Source organism: Drosophila eugracilis, unplaced genomic scaffold (genome assembly GCF_018153835.1).
Source record: "Drosophila eugracilis isolate 14026-0451.02 unplaced genomic scaffold, ASM1815383v1 contig_2154, whole genome shotgun sequence".
Classification (NCBI taxonomy): domain Eukaryota; kingdom Metazoa; phylum Arthropoda; class Insecta; order Diptera; family Drosophilidae; genus Drosophila; species Drosophila eugracilis.
Genome location: NW_024573038.1, coordinates 12,194,683 through 12,209,235, shown reverse-complemented (window position 1 = coordinate 12,209,235; position 14,553 = coordinate 12,194,683). Strand labels below are relative to the sequence as shown.

Here is a 14,553-nt window from a genome sequence, read left to right as displayed (position 1 = left end):
TTGACTGAATTTATTACTATACATTGTTTTTTATAAATATTTTTCGGTTTTTTTTAACATTTTCTGGCAAAATATTGTTTTAAAATCTCTTGCAAAAGTTATTTTTAATTAAGTTTTACAAGTGCTCTGGGTTATATAATAGCCGCAGGGTCTGCTTTCCCTGTATATATATTTAATATGTTTTTCATTCTTTTGATGCCACACGCTCAGCAACATAGGAGGCGAGTAATTTATCCCAAGAAAATAACGGCTGCCTGTCACTTAATGCAAATTAAACAATTTAAATGAGCAAACAAACAACCGAAAACCAAAAGAAAATCCCAAATTGAGGAAGCAAGACGAAGAGGGACCAAGAAGTTTTTGTGGCAGACACACAGGAGGCAGGCACTGCGCATTGCACATAACTCGTAACTCATACGCCCTGTTGTACAATGAAAATGGCCGCGTTTATAAACGTTTGTTTGCTTGCTTGTTTTTGCTTGTTTGTTTGTTTGTCGGTTGGTTGTGTTTGCCCGCCTGGCTGCGGTTTTTCAATTGTCAGTGCCAAAGCGAACGAAGCGAACCCAAGAGCCCAAAATGGAGGAAAACATAGCAGAAAGAAAAGAACGAAAAAAAAAAAAACGCAAAAATAAATAAGAAATACCAAATAAATTGAATTGCGTAGCCGACTATAAAGAGACAGCGAACGTAGGTGAGTGGAGCAAAGCCAACTGGAAGCGGAGATAAAAGCACAGCAACCCCAAGGGGAATGGTAACGGGAAAAAAAATGTCAACAAAATAAGAGCGGAGGACACAACACAAATGTGATAAATGTGCTGCGACCTTTGTGTGGTAATGTGCATAAAATATATATTTCTAAATTGTCAAACGGAAGATAGCGTCCAAGAAAAACTTTGAAGTTGTCGAAAGAGGTCAGAGTACAAGCTGTGATTGTATTTCGATTATCTAGATTCCATTTAGACCAGATGCTAAAAGCTTGTCTAGGAAGCTGTCTTCAAGTGCTGGAAAAATTAAGTCCCAGACTGCAGAAGAGGTAGTCATGATGACAATTGCATTAAGTATAAATCTGTTTTAAAAGATATTACTGATGAAGGTTAACTAGAAAATAAGGAAATAATTTAATAAATTTTTGGAATTTCTGCATCTAACGTTTTTTATTAAATGCAGAATGGGAAATAGTTAAAAACTTCTGTTGACTTTTTTGATGCCCAATAATTTGCAGAATTCCTCTAGAATTTTAAATTTTAATTTTGTTCTGTTTATATAAATTCAACCTTACATTTTTAGTAGAACAAGTACTATTAATGACCACTGTACAACTTTTAAAATAATGTATATGCATAAGACCCACTGTAAGATAAAAAAGGAAACAACATAGCTGTAAATATCATACTGTTATACTGTTATCTCTTTCTATCATGTAAGTTAACTTGAAGAGATCGTTTTGAATGTACATTCGTCTCGCTCACGAGCAAGCGAGCAGAGGGATAAAAAAGAATTGTAAAGGAACTTATTTTTTGACTTTCGAGAAAAGCAGTTGTGAGAATACAGTGAAAATATGTACATAAAAGCCAAAAGCTAGAAGTGTGTTTTCACGTTATCACAAATAGCCTTTAAAATAATCTTGATAAATATCTTCATACCGACTCTCTTCTTGACAAAATTGTTTTGGCTTAAACCAAATAAATAACCCACTTTAAGCCTTAACGACTGTCTATCCATTAAGTGACTTTGCTGACCAAGGCAAACAAATATTGGCCAAAAGAGGACAATTTAAGTTTCTAAACTTGAGGTTGATGATGATGTCCCTTAGTTGGCGGTCACATCTGTTGGTTTTAGCCTAAATGCATTAAATATTAATGAGTTTAAGAGCGGCAAGTAATTTGTTGTCCCCCCCGAATAAGGGATAAGCCATGCTCAACTGATAAATCGTCTGGTTATTGATTTAGGATCCACGATTACACTTTCCAACTCTAGAACTTGTCTGCTAATCCAACAGATGCAATGTGCTCGAAGGACTATTTGATTTTTCATTTGTGCATTTGTCAAGTGGCGAGAACAAGAAATTGCGAGTGGCAACCGACAGGCAGCGGATGGCCAAACAAACAACGAACTGGGGTTGGGAAAACTGAGTGGGGAATAGGGAAAAAGCCAACAGAAGTTTCATCAATTTTACACAATCCACTTAACTTGAAAAGCCAGAGGGCAGTCACTCACAGAAACACCGAGAAAGATAGAACTTCATGGTGGAGCATTCTCTATATTTTCCAATTCATTTGAATTTATGTTGAAGGAAAAAGTCTTGCAACACTGGAAACTAATTACAGGTGGATAGAAGTCAAGGAAATTTTATATTTGTGGGACTAAAAAGGTTTATCTTTTAATTGTTACATATTTTTAAAGGTTTTTTTAAGGCTTTATTTTGTAAAAGTTATCATATCTGAAAGTGAAACCATTTAAGACTCTTAACATAAATGGGAAAGCTTTTCACTTCTATTTTCTTTATATCTAGTATCCTTTGAAATCTAAGTCAACACGGCTGTAGCAAAAATTCTCAAAAACAAAATCAAATCCTTTCGATTTATTTGGGAAAATTCGACTTGGCTTAGTTATTTATTTTACTAAATTTAAATTAACTTCAAAATGTCTTCTTCCGAAGCAGAATCATTTGTTGAGGAGCCGACACCAAGTTCCGCAGTCGTACCATTGAGTCCCAATCAAAATCTTCCAACCGGTTCATCAAATCCCGTCTCACCATCGGTCTCGATTACCACTGTAAATGGCAGCCTAGCATCAGAATCTGGAGATTCTGGTGCTGAATGGCTAGAGTCTTCTGGAGATGTTACATTTCCACCGGAAAATTCATTTTATGGCCTACGACCGGTGCGAGCTTCAACCGATTTGAGATCACCAGTTTCGCATACATCAACATCATCATCATCCACAACGCAAATAACCGAAACTTCTTCGAATGCCAATCAACCTTGTGAGGATGTTGGTGACCAAGTTACTGACCCCTTAGCATCCGTCGAAAGCATGGATATTGGGGACGCTTTGGCCAATAGCGATTCCATAGAAATGACTCTTCGGTTCTCTGAACTTATATTTGATATTGATACACCCAATGTGGCAACTAGAAGACGTCATCGACGCCTTCACGCTCAAGCCTTGGATCGGGCTCAAAGGATGCAAGACGGATCCTTAAGCGACTCTGAGACTAGATCTAGATGGCGAGTGCCATCCAGAGGTTTTGCCCAAGTACTGCGGCATGGGAACAGTGTTAGCGATTGCAGCCAGTGCAGCAGTGATGAGGATGAGGAGAAGAATCCAAAAGTTCCAGATTATCTGGCCGAATGGCTGTATCCGATATAGTTTTATTTAAAAGTTTTTAAAAGTTTGATTAAAAAAATGTTGTTTTTAGATTTCAAAACAGTTTGTTTTTTGTAACTGAATTGGAAAGTCCTTTTGAAGGAATGTTTTTAAGAATAAAAATCCTAATAAAAACCCCACAAAATATTCAAAATACTACTTAAGATTTAAGATAACCCCTAACATTAAAAACAAATTGACCTGTACTTGACTTGATTTTCTAAACTTGTGCAAAGTTTAGCCAGCAAACTGCATTTTAAGACTCCTGAAATGGATAACAACTCGAATGGAGCTTGCTGCCAAGCTGTTGCAAGCAACGGCTTCTACTGCTACTTGTTGAAAGTCTTTAAGGCGAGCAAAAGGTTTCCATTGTTTTTCCTGGTTTTTCCATGCAGCAGCCGCTGCCACTTCATATGGTGGAAAGTGTTTATATGCAGCTATGGGGGGGTGGGAAGTTGGAAATAATAATGAATTTGCGGTATGCCACACAAACACTTGCTGCGGCCGCAACATGCGCCAGATTTTAGCTCCGGATATCAGTAGTAGCTGCACATGCATCAGTTCCCGGGAGCCGGAGTCCAATCGGACACTGAGAAAGATTATTGTAAACTTATTTCATGTTTTTTAAAGGAAATAATTTTATAATAAGGAAAATTCGTAATGTTAAGGTAAAAATATGTCAAAAGAAAAGTATAACTTTCATTTTTTACAACAATGACTTACAGTTTTTGGCAGTGCTAACTCAATGGCATTACCACCACCGCCCACTGGCTCTTTCTTTAACCCACTGTGCGGCATGTGTGGCAGCTAATATGTTGGCTTGGCAGTGTCGCCTCTTGGAGCCCGTTGAAAAATGCACTGACATGTGCCACAGCTGCTGCTAACCCCCAAAGTCCCCTCATCCCTTCTCATTCCTCTATGGGCTGTAGTCTTCGCATTTTACTATTTTCTCATTTTCCACCCATCACCACCCACCATTGAAACAAATGCACAGGGCGTGGGAGTGGGCGGTTGCGTGCGCTCTTCAACGGGGGGCGTGTTGATGCGCTGAACAATAGCTATAAAAAGGATTAACTTGCATAACAAAGGAGATTCCAAAGGGGAAGGGCGGGTGCGGGGAGGGGTTGAAGATTTGGACCCGGCAGGGCCTGGCATATAAATTTCAACAACGCAGCACAAAACCGAAGACTCGGCATCGGTCGAGTTCCAAATTTATAGCCCACACTCCTTGCCCATTTACCATTTCAACCGTGAGCATATGGTTTCGAATAGCCATTGTTTTATCTGCAGTTTGCCTCTTAGTTTGGCAATTTAAGCTTGTGGTATAAATAGAAATTAGTTAATTTTACTATCGTTTATTGGTGCTTGTAATTATGTTTAGTGCGGTGCTTTAGTTCTTGTGATTAACTAAAGTTTAAAGGGCTTCAAGTCAGATCTTTATGTTAAAAAAGAGTTTTGCTTCTTATAAAATGAGACATAGATGGAGTGTTTTCTACTTAACTTTTCACCAATTTAATTAAAATATTAAAATGTATTAAAAAGCATTAAAATACATTATAAATGTATTAAAATCTCTTACTTCTATTATATTTTTTCTTCATTGGTCCTTTCCATTTAAAAAAAAAAAATAAAAGAGCTCTAAAATTCTGATTTATTTTCACTTGTCTTACCATCAAATAAATTTACTATTATCGGTTCTTTAAACGTTACGTGTCGCTCCTTAAAGTGTGACCCCATCTAACCCCGCTTTAACCCCATGGCACCGCCTCAGACCCCACCCTTTGTCCATTCTAGTGGCGCCTGAAAGAGGAAGACAGCATTTCAGTCAACTGCAACTGCTGCAATTTCTCATTTTAATAAAAATGCAAATGTCTCCGGCTGAAGAAAGTCAAGCTAGCATCAAGCTGTCTCTTTCTATTATCGCTATATCCCTCTTCGCTTCTCTCTCCCTTCTTTTTTCCATCAGCATCCTTTGCTCCATATTAAACGCCAGCAAACTTTTCGATTTTACGGTATTACGAAAACAAAATACAAAAAGGAGACAAAAAAAAACCAACCACTGATGCAGTGGGAACGAAAAAAAAAAGAAGACGGCAAGACAAATAAGTTTTCAATAAGGTCCTTAAGAATGTTTAAAGGAATGAAAATAGAGGATTGCATTCAGCCGAAGGTTGAGTAAAACAAAGTGTCAGTTTACAGCTGTCAGACCCCGGGGGACATGTAAGCCGCCTCTTTTACTCGCACTATTCGTGTCTCTCGCTCTCCCATTCCCGGTACTGTTGCTGATTCGCATTTAAAGTTGCGGCCGCCAGATGGGGCTGCATCATTTGCGCTCTGTAGTGGTGACAATTGGAAATGCTTTTTTTTAATATTTGTAGAGTTTTTTTTTAGTTTTAAAAAAGTATATATAGCTATTCATCAACTTTAGAATGTCAAATCAATGGAAATGGCTGCCTCTCTTTTTTCCAATTAAGAGTTTAAAAACAATGACAACTTTTTTGTTTAACTTGTTGCACATTTTTTTAGTATTAAACATATATAAATTGAGTTGGCTATATAACCAATTCAGATTTTAAACATTTTAAATTAGCAAATTAGCGAAAAGCCATTTAAACAATTGTTTTGCCACTTGTTTGCATATTTTCGGCGGAATAAAAGTGTTTTAGCCAATGAATTTATTGCTAATTGTCTCTCTAATTTGTAGATACAAAAAGCTGTTTAATTTTCCTAAAATAAAATCACAAATGTTGCAGCATTAAATAGAATTTTAAGAAGAAATAAATAATATTAAATATAAAATTGTTTTATAGGCTATCTAATATTATATTAAGACTTAATTTTCATTTTAAAAATACTTTTCCATCATCACTGTTAAAATTTATTTCCGTTTTCCCACAATCACAAACACACACACACACACATCAGGCATTGAGCTTTGCCGGCCGGGCTTAATTAATCTAATTGAAATAATGCCAGCGACAGGCGGAGAGTCCCACATATGGCCAGCTTACCGGCACTAACAATGGCTTAGGACAATGCCAGCTTGGCTCCCTATAAAGTAGAACCCAGATGGCAGGCGGGATGGGGGACCCTGAGCACAAAAGGTTCTTTGTTTTCAGCTAGGTGGGTGCGAGCCTTGAAGTGTGCATTGCTTTAGATAGCCCCGGCTGGAATCTACTTAATTGGGAATCTCGTTAACGGCGGCACTTTAAGTGCTTGAGGTTAAGGTCAATATAAGACTAGATTATAGGATTTAATTAAAAATATTTATTAATATTGAGTTAGCTAAGAGCAGATAAGAGCCTAAATTTTTGTAACACACTTTAATTTTGATAATCATGTTAACATTATGAAAGCCAAAATACATTTCCGTGATCGCTAAATTTTCGACACAGAAGCTTTAGTTCCTTCCGTCGCCTTGCCAGCCTTGGATTCGTCCATTTTTCCAACATGTTTCTCTACCATCGAGATGACCCTATCGACATTGCTGCCCACAAACTGGGTAAGGGTCACCCGATTCTTGATAATAATAAAAGTAGGCATACTGCTGATCTCATACTGAACGGCTAGATCTTCATTTTGATCCACATCAATTTTTAGGATTAACATCCTTGAAGAGTATTCGGTTGCCAATTGCTCTAAACGTGGACCGATCATAGCACAGGGACCACACCAAGTAGCATAGAATTCGACGAGGACATAAGTGTTGGAACCTGCATCGTCGAGAAGCTGATCGTAGGCATTCTTTGACTCCACAACAATGACTTTTCTGTTCCCGGCAGCCATCGTTCTTTGACCTACGAATTAGCAACTTATTTTCAAATTTATTATAGAATTTTTACAAACAAAAAATTTAGAGTTTTTCTTGAGTTTTCCTGTTTTCAATTTGAAGAGTATGTGACAATAGGTTCTTAGCTAGTTGCGAATCATAGCGAATGCTTTTTATTTGTCTGCTAATGGAGGAGGTGTCTTCCAGTCTTGTACTTTTGCACCTTTTTATTTAGTTGCCTTTTTTGTTAGGACTTTTGTTCTTAGCCAAGACTTTGGTTGCACTTTTATAAAGATCTCTAGTTTTCTGAGCCTTGAGAGTGAAATTCTTTGAGAAAAAATAATTTAAATATTTTTCAAAGTATTTTAAAAACAATCTTAAGATTATATATATACTTTTTTATTATTTGATTTCCTTTCTCAGAATATAAAAAAAACCCTTTGTAAAAGTGCATTACCTTTCCACTTTCATGTAAGCCTTAAACTGACTTAAAAAGGGAAAATCTTTCATTGTGCTTTTCCATTTCCGTGGCATTTTTCATAGTGTTGGCAGGTTGTTTGTGTTGTCTTGCATTTGTCACAAATTAAGACAAATGCACCGCAGTATCTTGAGTGTGTTTAAGTCGCCACCGCCTTTTCCTTTCAACTTTTGTTGCAATATGTTTGCTTGCCACAATGGGGGCGTTATCTTTTGAGTGTGTTTACCTAAGCCTTTCTCTTACTGTCTTGTTTTTTTTTTCTCTCTTCTTGGCTGTCGTTTTCTTGCCACTTTCTGTACTGTGTGGGATTTTGTTCACGTGGCTGTTTTTGCGGTCTAAGCCCGCTTCAAGTTTATCTTTCAGTTGATTCTAAAACTCTGCTGGCTTGGGCTGGGCTCTTTAAGCTCTTGGCACTTGACATTGAGATAGTCGTTGATAATCCGGTGGCTGTTTCTGTTTTTACTGAGAACAAATTTTCTTAAATTTCATTGATTGTTTTAGATTTTTTTTTTTTTTATTTTTTTAGAATTACAAATTGTTTCCTTGAAGGCTTAAAATCAGCAGAAATATTTTCTATAATATTAAATTTTTTTTAGATTTATTTTTTCCAGTGCCGCAGCCTCTGCCGTCACTTTATCAGCGACTTGCATAACCTAATGAGCAGCGCTTAGCGTTGAAACGAAATGGTATGGAACGGAAATGGCTGTCGCGTGCATGGCAACGGTGTTGGTGCAACATGTTGTGCAATCAGTTAAACATCCGGTTGGATAGTTGCAAGGATTTTCAGTGCCGCCAGTGAAAGTGCTGACCTCGTAAAGTCGCCAAAAAGCAGAGTGAATGCGAAAAAGGTAATAAAATGAGACATGGGGCATGGATATAGCATAGCATAGGCAACACACAGAGAACATATTTCGTGTTTTTGATGGAGTACCAGGCGAGTGGAATAAGTCACGTAGCTGGCAAGACAAATTGCTTCAAGTGCACTGAACACTTTCGTGGACTTTCAGTTTCCTCAGGCTAGTCGGTTATGCGGTTAGACAGTTATTTTTATTGCGCATACGCCATGTGGCTGGCATGCGAAATAAATATATATATACGCGTTTTGCGGTCAACTAGAAAATGGGGTCAAAATATAGGGGGCCAGGATTATTGTCACTCTTGTCTGTTACAAATCAAATTTCTGAATCAAAAAAGATTCCCGGAATTCGTGTTGGATTTTCTTTTTCGGTTTTAGTGCGAACTACATGCACGTTGATGGTTATAGTTGGCCTTATATATATGAGTACTAGCCTTAGCTCAAGGCAATAAAATCGCCAGGAATTCTGAGAAATTTGTCAGTCATAGTGTGAAGTTTTGAGATAAAGCCAGAAATTCCAAACATTTGCTGCTATCCCCCCCTCATAAGTATGCTATTTTCAGGATTTCTGCAGTTTAGCTTTGACTTTCTGCTGTTGTTGTCTGGCCAAGCAGGTCAGCAGATGGTTTTGTGCGTTCCGGGGCCACATAATTGGCTTTTGTTTTTCGAAACAACACACACTGAATTGGTGTGTTACGGAGCACGTTTAAGCATGTCAATGCCAGATGCTGGCTGACAAAATGATGAACAATCTCCCCGTCCGTACACAAAACACCAAAAGCAGAAGACATGCCAAAATACCAACATCGACACCAAAACGGCAATTTCAGTTAACAAGTTTATGAGCTACGTCGAATGACAATGAAAGTCTCGTGCTTTTGGATTTTAGAGTGCGTCGTTGTTTGTGCCAAAGGCCTCAACTTCCTTCCTGCCACCCTTCATTTCCGTTTCTTGCCTAACCACACTGAGCGATAAATCTTAAGTTTGGCAATAAATTCTTAGTAAAACTTCTATTTGAGATGAAAAGGAGGTTTCTAAGCTTTTATTTTTAAGTTTTTTTTGTTCATTATATCATCTAATTAAGCAAAGAATTTTGTTTCTCTGCAGCATTGTACATTCATTTGCCAGCCAGGACGAACACAATATGGTTCCATTTCCTTATGCCACCAACGCCTTTTGTCAACGAAAATCTCTCGAAAACACAAGCAAATTTTATTTGCTGCCAAAAATTTTGATGCTCAAACCGAAGCTGGAGATTTTCCACCATTTCCCAGGCGCCCAGCTCCGGCTTTTCTCGTTGTTCTGGGACTCCTGAGTTTAGGGCTCACCCTTAACCACATGACAGTTGGCATTTGGCGGTGCTGAGCCTTGTAATGAGCTTGGGCGTGGGTGTATATGTGAGGAAGGAAGTTTTCTTCTGGTTCTGGTGGTCGGAGAATAAACAGGAGTAACAGGAGGCGTTGGCGCATAAACAGGACTACAAGCACGCCTCTTAGCTTGCAGAGCATTCACAGTTTTTACAAGCTGCTAATGTGGGCCCGACTTTTGTTGGTTTTTCCATGTGCCCTCGTAGCGTCGTGTGAATGGGATTCGCATTCGCCTGCTGAATTTGGCAGCCAGAAGTCCTTTTATGTTCGGGCTTTGGCGAGAATCGACAAATTGGATAGCTGCAACTCATTGGAATTGCTTCATTCAGGCCCAGGCCGTGCCGTGGTACTTATCGACGGCCCATGGAAATTGGGCTGCCTGTACTTAGTGGCGTGACAGTAGGCCTACTTTATTGTTTTCTCCAGCCTAGCCGCAGGATTTTCGGTAAGCTTTTGTTTTAGCATAATGACTAGAAAGTATTCTTAAGGAGTAACTGAGAACTTTTTATAGTATATGATATTTTTAAGAATTATAGGTGAAAAAAAAGGCCTTCATTTTGACCTTCTTTATCTTCTTAACCGCAAATAATCAATTTGACTTTCAATTGCTAGCCATGCTCCTTGGTAATCGATTTCTGACGTGACTGTACTTGACTCAGATCGCAGCTCAATCGTGCCAAGACATCAACCCCCATAATTAATCACTTTAAAATGCAAATATTTTGCCAATACTTAGCAGACAGCTTGCAAAATGCCTCAATAAACTAAATGCCACAACCAGCAAAAACTTCCTTGCTACTCCCTAAGCAGGATTCCTCTGATGCCCTTCACCACTTTTCATGCGCCATAACCCTCCGGACTTGGGCCAAAAGTTTCAATCAATCAAATGCCATGATAGAAATCATCAGCAGCAGGCAGCAGGAAGTAAAAAGGATAAAGGCTGTTGAGTAACTCCCAACAGAGCTCACGACGAGTGGCATAAAAACCACATGTGCCTTAACATTTTACGCTCCAGATGGCGGAAGAAGAAGTAGCTCTTTTCCCGAATGGGTTGCCCTTGTCGTGGTCCTACTTCTACTCTTGCTTCTGGTCCTGTTCCTACTTCGTATCCTGGTTATTTTGCTCACTGCCTAACAAGCTGCGTCAACAAACTAAACCACTTTGAAATTAACACGTTACATTGACATTGACAGCTTTATGCGTGGCATGCCAAATGTCGCTGGAACTAGAAAGTGGAACAGGAGCACGCAGGAGAAACAGGATTACACTCAGAAAAATTTTAACTTAAAATATTTATATTTTTCAATATTTTTATTTAAGAAAGATAATTTGAAAGTGTAGTTGTAGTTAGCCAACTATGGTCACCTTAACTATCGATATAATTCCGATAACCGACGAACCTAGGTTAAGCTAAGGTAAGATCAATTTTCGATTGGTTTTTGGTTGAGAAGTAAAAAGAGACGAATTGGGTACGCCTACAGGTTATGGGGGAAAGATCTGCCAAATATTTATGAAGAAACATGTTTTAGAGGTAAAATTAGCTAGATTTTTTCTTTCAGTGCATTGCCATGATGAGGCATTGCCAAGCTGTCACTAACTGAAGTATCGCTGAATGCTCGGTGGGTTAAAATCCGGGAAAGGGGCTCGCACAAAAGCGGAAGTCGCGCAAAAAAGGCAATTTCCGTTGTGTGGCGTGGGGCAGGCATCACTGGCAGTTATGCCCAGTTTGGGGGTACAAATCGCGGTGGCATCTCTCGGTTGAGGCCAGGAATTACCAATTCAAATGTCAGACTATGGAAAAACACTTCATGCGGAATTAAATTCAGTGTCAATTGGTCTCCCGCCTAACGAGAAATGTACGAGAAATGCTTCTTGAATCCGAATGTATGAATCCGTTTGCCAGCAGCAGCAGCAACCTTAACCCATTAGTTATCTGGCAAGGTTAAGGCTTCTTAAGATCCTTGAGAACCCTTTAAGTCAGCCGCCGCCAAGCAGTTGTTACCCTCCATTTTCGGGGATTTTCTGGGCTTTTTTTCTTCTTTGTTTTTCCGTAAGCAACCCTAACAATTTTTCAACTTCCACCATTCTTTTCACTTTACTTTTACACTTTTTTTTTTTTTAATTTTGGTGCGTGTTTGAACTGACCCAACAGAATTTATGTTTGACCGGGTTAACCCCCATCTATCCCCCCGAAAAAAGGGGGTAAAAGCAAAAATTAGTCAGAGGTTTTAGGAGGGTGGCCCCGGGGGGCATTGAAAAGTGCAAGTACTGCAAAAGCAAACTGTGCGGAAATATTTAAGGACTGTAGAGCTCTCGGGTTCGTTTGTTCACGGGTTTTCCACAGCTGTTTGCGATAATTGGAGGTTCTCTCTCTTGTGAAAAACTCTGGAAAACGCAATCTACACCGTACATGTGTAGATATGGCTTAGATTATTTCTAGTTTTGTTACTGATTAGAAACTGTTGTAGAAGTCAAATCGCACCTACAATCTTTATAGTTGATATATGGAAGCGATATGACGCGACAGTTTTAATTATCAGTTGTAAAAGCGATATTGGGAGTTTATAAGTGGCAGTCAAAGTCTTGGGTTATGGTATGGCTAGTAAATAGTCAATAGTATACGTTTTAGTGAGTGTTATTTTAGGTTTTTGAGAAGTACATCAGGTCTACTAAGGCTGCTAAATATTGATTAAAGTTATAGAGGTTTTTAGGGATTTTTGGCTAAATTTGTGTACAATAAAAAATGAATATTTTAAAGGAAAAGCACTGCCTTCAAGATAGCTACCTTTTAAGGAAACATTTTCGTATAATTTAGCAAATAAAAGCCTAACTTTTTTCTTCTAAACTAAGCAGAAACCCTGAACTAATGCCAAAGCTACAGCCAAACATTTCCGATATTTTATGCAGTCATGCCAGCGGGTTCTTTCTCTACAACTTTTCATGGGGGGTTTTTTATGCTTTGTGTCCCAAATAGTAAAAGTGAATTATATTACACGAAATTCTTTCGTTTGGGGTTATTTGAGGATTTGATTGCCTTTTGATTTTCGTTGTAGTCGCTTTTGCAATTTCCCACCCTACCCCCTCCTGGCAGACAGAAATAACAATAGATTTGTTGCCTCAGCAATTTGTTTATATGCAATAAATTTTTTTTTTTTTTTTGCAAATCAACGATAATGCAATTTATTTGCGTACATCTTATTTTCCCTTGACTTCTTTGGATATTTCCTCTTTTTATATTTGCATATTTTGGTTTATTCTTGTTTTTGCTATCCAATTTAATGTGAAAAAATGCTCACTTTATTGGAGGTCAATGTGTTTGCGTTTTTTTGTGTCGAAGATTTACGAGTCTCAATGTCCAATTTTTTTCGTAATAATATTTCAAGTGTTTGACTTTTGGCTCGATTTTTTATATATTTTTTTGCCACTGTCGCCGGTTGTCAGTTTCAGGAAGAACAAATATTTGCGGGCTTACTTTTGTATTTTAATTATGTCGTAAATTAGTCGAGTGGCAGGGAGTGTAAATAAATAATGTGGGAATTATTAATGTAATATTAATAGTCAAGGAAACGGAATAAATTAAATATTATGACAAATGTAGAAGTCATACTTGTAGTAGACTGACTACATGGTCACCTTAAATATCGATATAGCTCCGATAGCCGATGAACCGACGTTAAGCTAAGATAAGAGGTTGAACTTTAAAAGAAGCTATATTTCAAGCTATAAGCTAGCTATAAGCTGTAAATTTTATATGCTTTTCCATTTCAAATATGCTAGAACTAGCTTATATAAGCTAAACTGGCAACACTGGATAAGAAATACAGATTTGTAAATAAATAATACTTAACTCAGGTTTATAATAAGAAAAGGAAGCGGAAAGAATCTTCTATAATGAAAATAGCCAATAAATAAATTAAAAATTTGGCAACAGTTCCCTTAATATTACAGCCTTATTACAGTCTTCTTTATGGGCCCACTTTTTAGGCCTTTAACATTCCGTTTTATTGTGCTCATTCGCCTGGAATGCTGCATTGCTAGTGTTTATCGGTTTTCATTACGGATTCTTTGAATGGCTGCCGCTCGCATTAATTTTCGCACACATTTTCCTGGCAATGAATGCGCTTTCAAATCATTTATCTACTACTTTCCACAGCCCTCTTCTCATTGCCCCCATCTCATCTAGGAGGCTTTCTGGTCTAAATGCATTCCTATACATTCCTCCCCCAACGAACGATTTCACCCCCCTCCCTGCAATGCGACGAATAATTTTTATTAAAATGTCAACAGCCTGGCAATGAGCATTTGCAATTGGTTCTGCCACTCCCTTTTTTCTTTTCTCTCTGCGTCCGCCCAGCTTTCTGTTTGTCTGCCAAGAGTTTAAAATGTTTGCCAGAACAGTCAGTGCTCTGTGTGTGTGAAAAGAGATAGAAAGTTGGTTAAAAGAGAAGGAGACCAAACATGTCAAGGCGCTGGAAATTGCAGCCGACTTTTGGGCGCTGAAACACGTTTCATATGAAATACCATACCAACCATAGACCAGATCCAAATGAGGCTAATACAAAAACGTGCAGCAATTACAACCACAATCTATGGAAATTGTCGGCCCACAGTAAATGGAATCATAACCGTACCGAATTGCAGAACTTAAAGTCAACTTTGGCGTAAGTAAGAAATCTTTTCAAGCGGCATTGAGAACAAAAAAGTTTCTAGAAGT

The 14,553-nt window shown here is 38.2% G+C and overlaps 3 protein-coding genes across 4 annotated transcripts in view; 1 reads left to right on the top strand and 2 right to left on the bottom strand.

The window, feature by feature from the left end:
• The window catches only part of LOC108105933 (venom dipeptidyl peptidase 4), a 78,371-nt gene that overhangs the window by 12,743 nt on the left and 51,075 nt on the right, over nt 1-14,553 (bottom strand). The window lies entirely within an intron of this gene.
• On the top strand, nt 1,072-3,509 carry LOC108105940. The gene has a single exon (XM_017212736.2). It carries the CDS (start codon nt 2,644-2,646, stop codon nt 3,370-3,372), a length of 729 nt encoding a protein of 242 aa, XP_017068225.1. The 5' UTR covers nt 1,072-2,643; the 3' UTR covers nt 3,373-3,509.
• Nucleotides 6,678-14,219, bottom strand: LOC108105945 (thioredoxin-2). Its single transcript, XM_017212741.2, has one exon. The coding sequence runs from the start codon at nt 7,153-7,155 to the stop codon at nt 6,748-6,750; it is 408 nt and encodes a 135-aa protein (XP_017068230.1). The 5' UTR covers nt 7,156-14,219; the 3' UTR covers nt 6,678-6,747.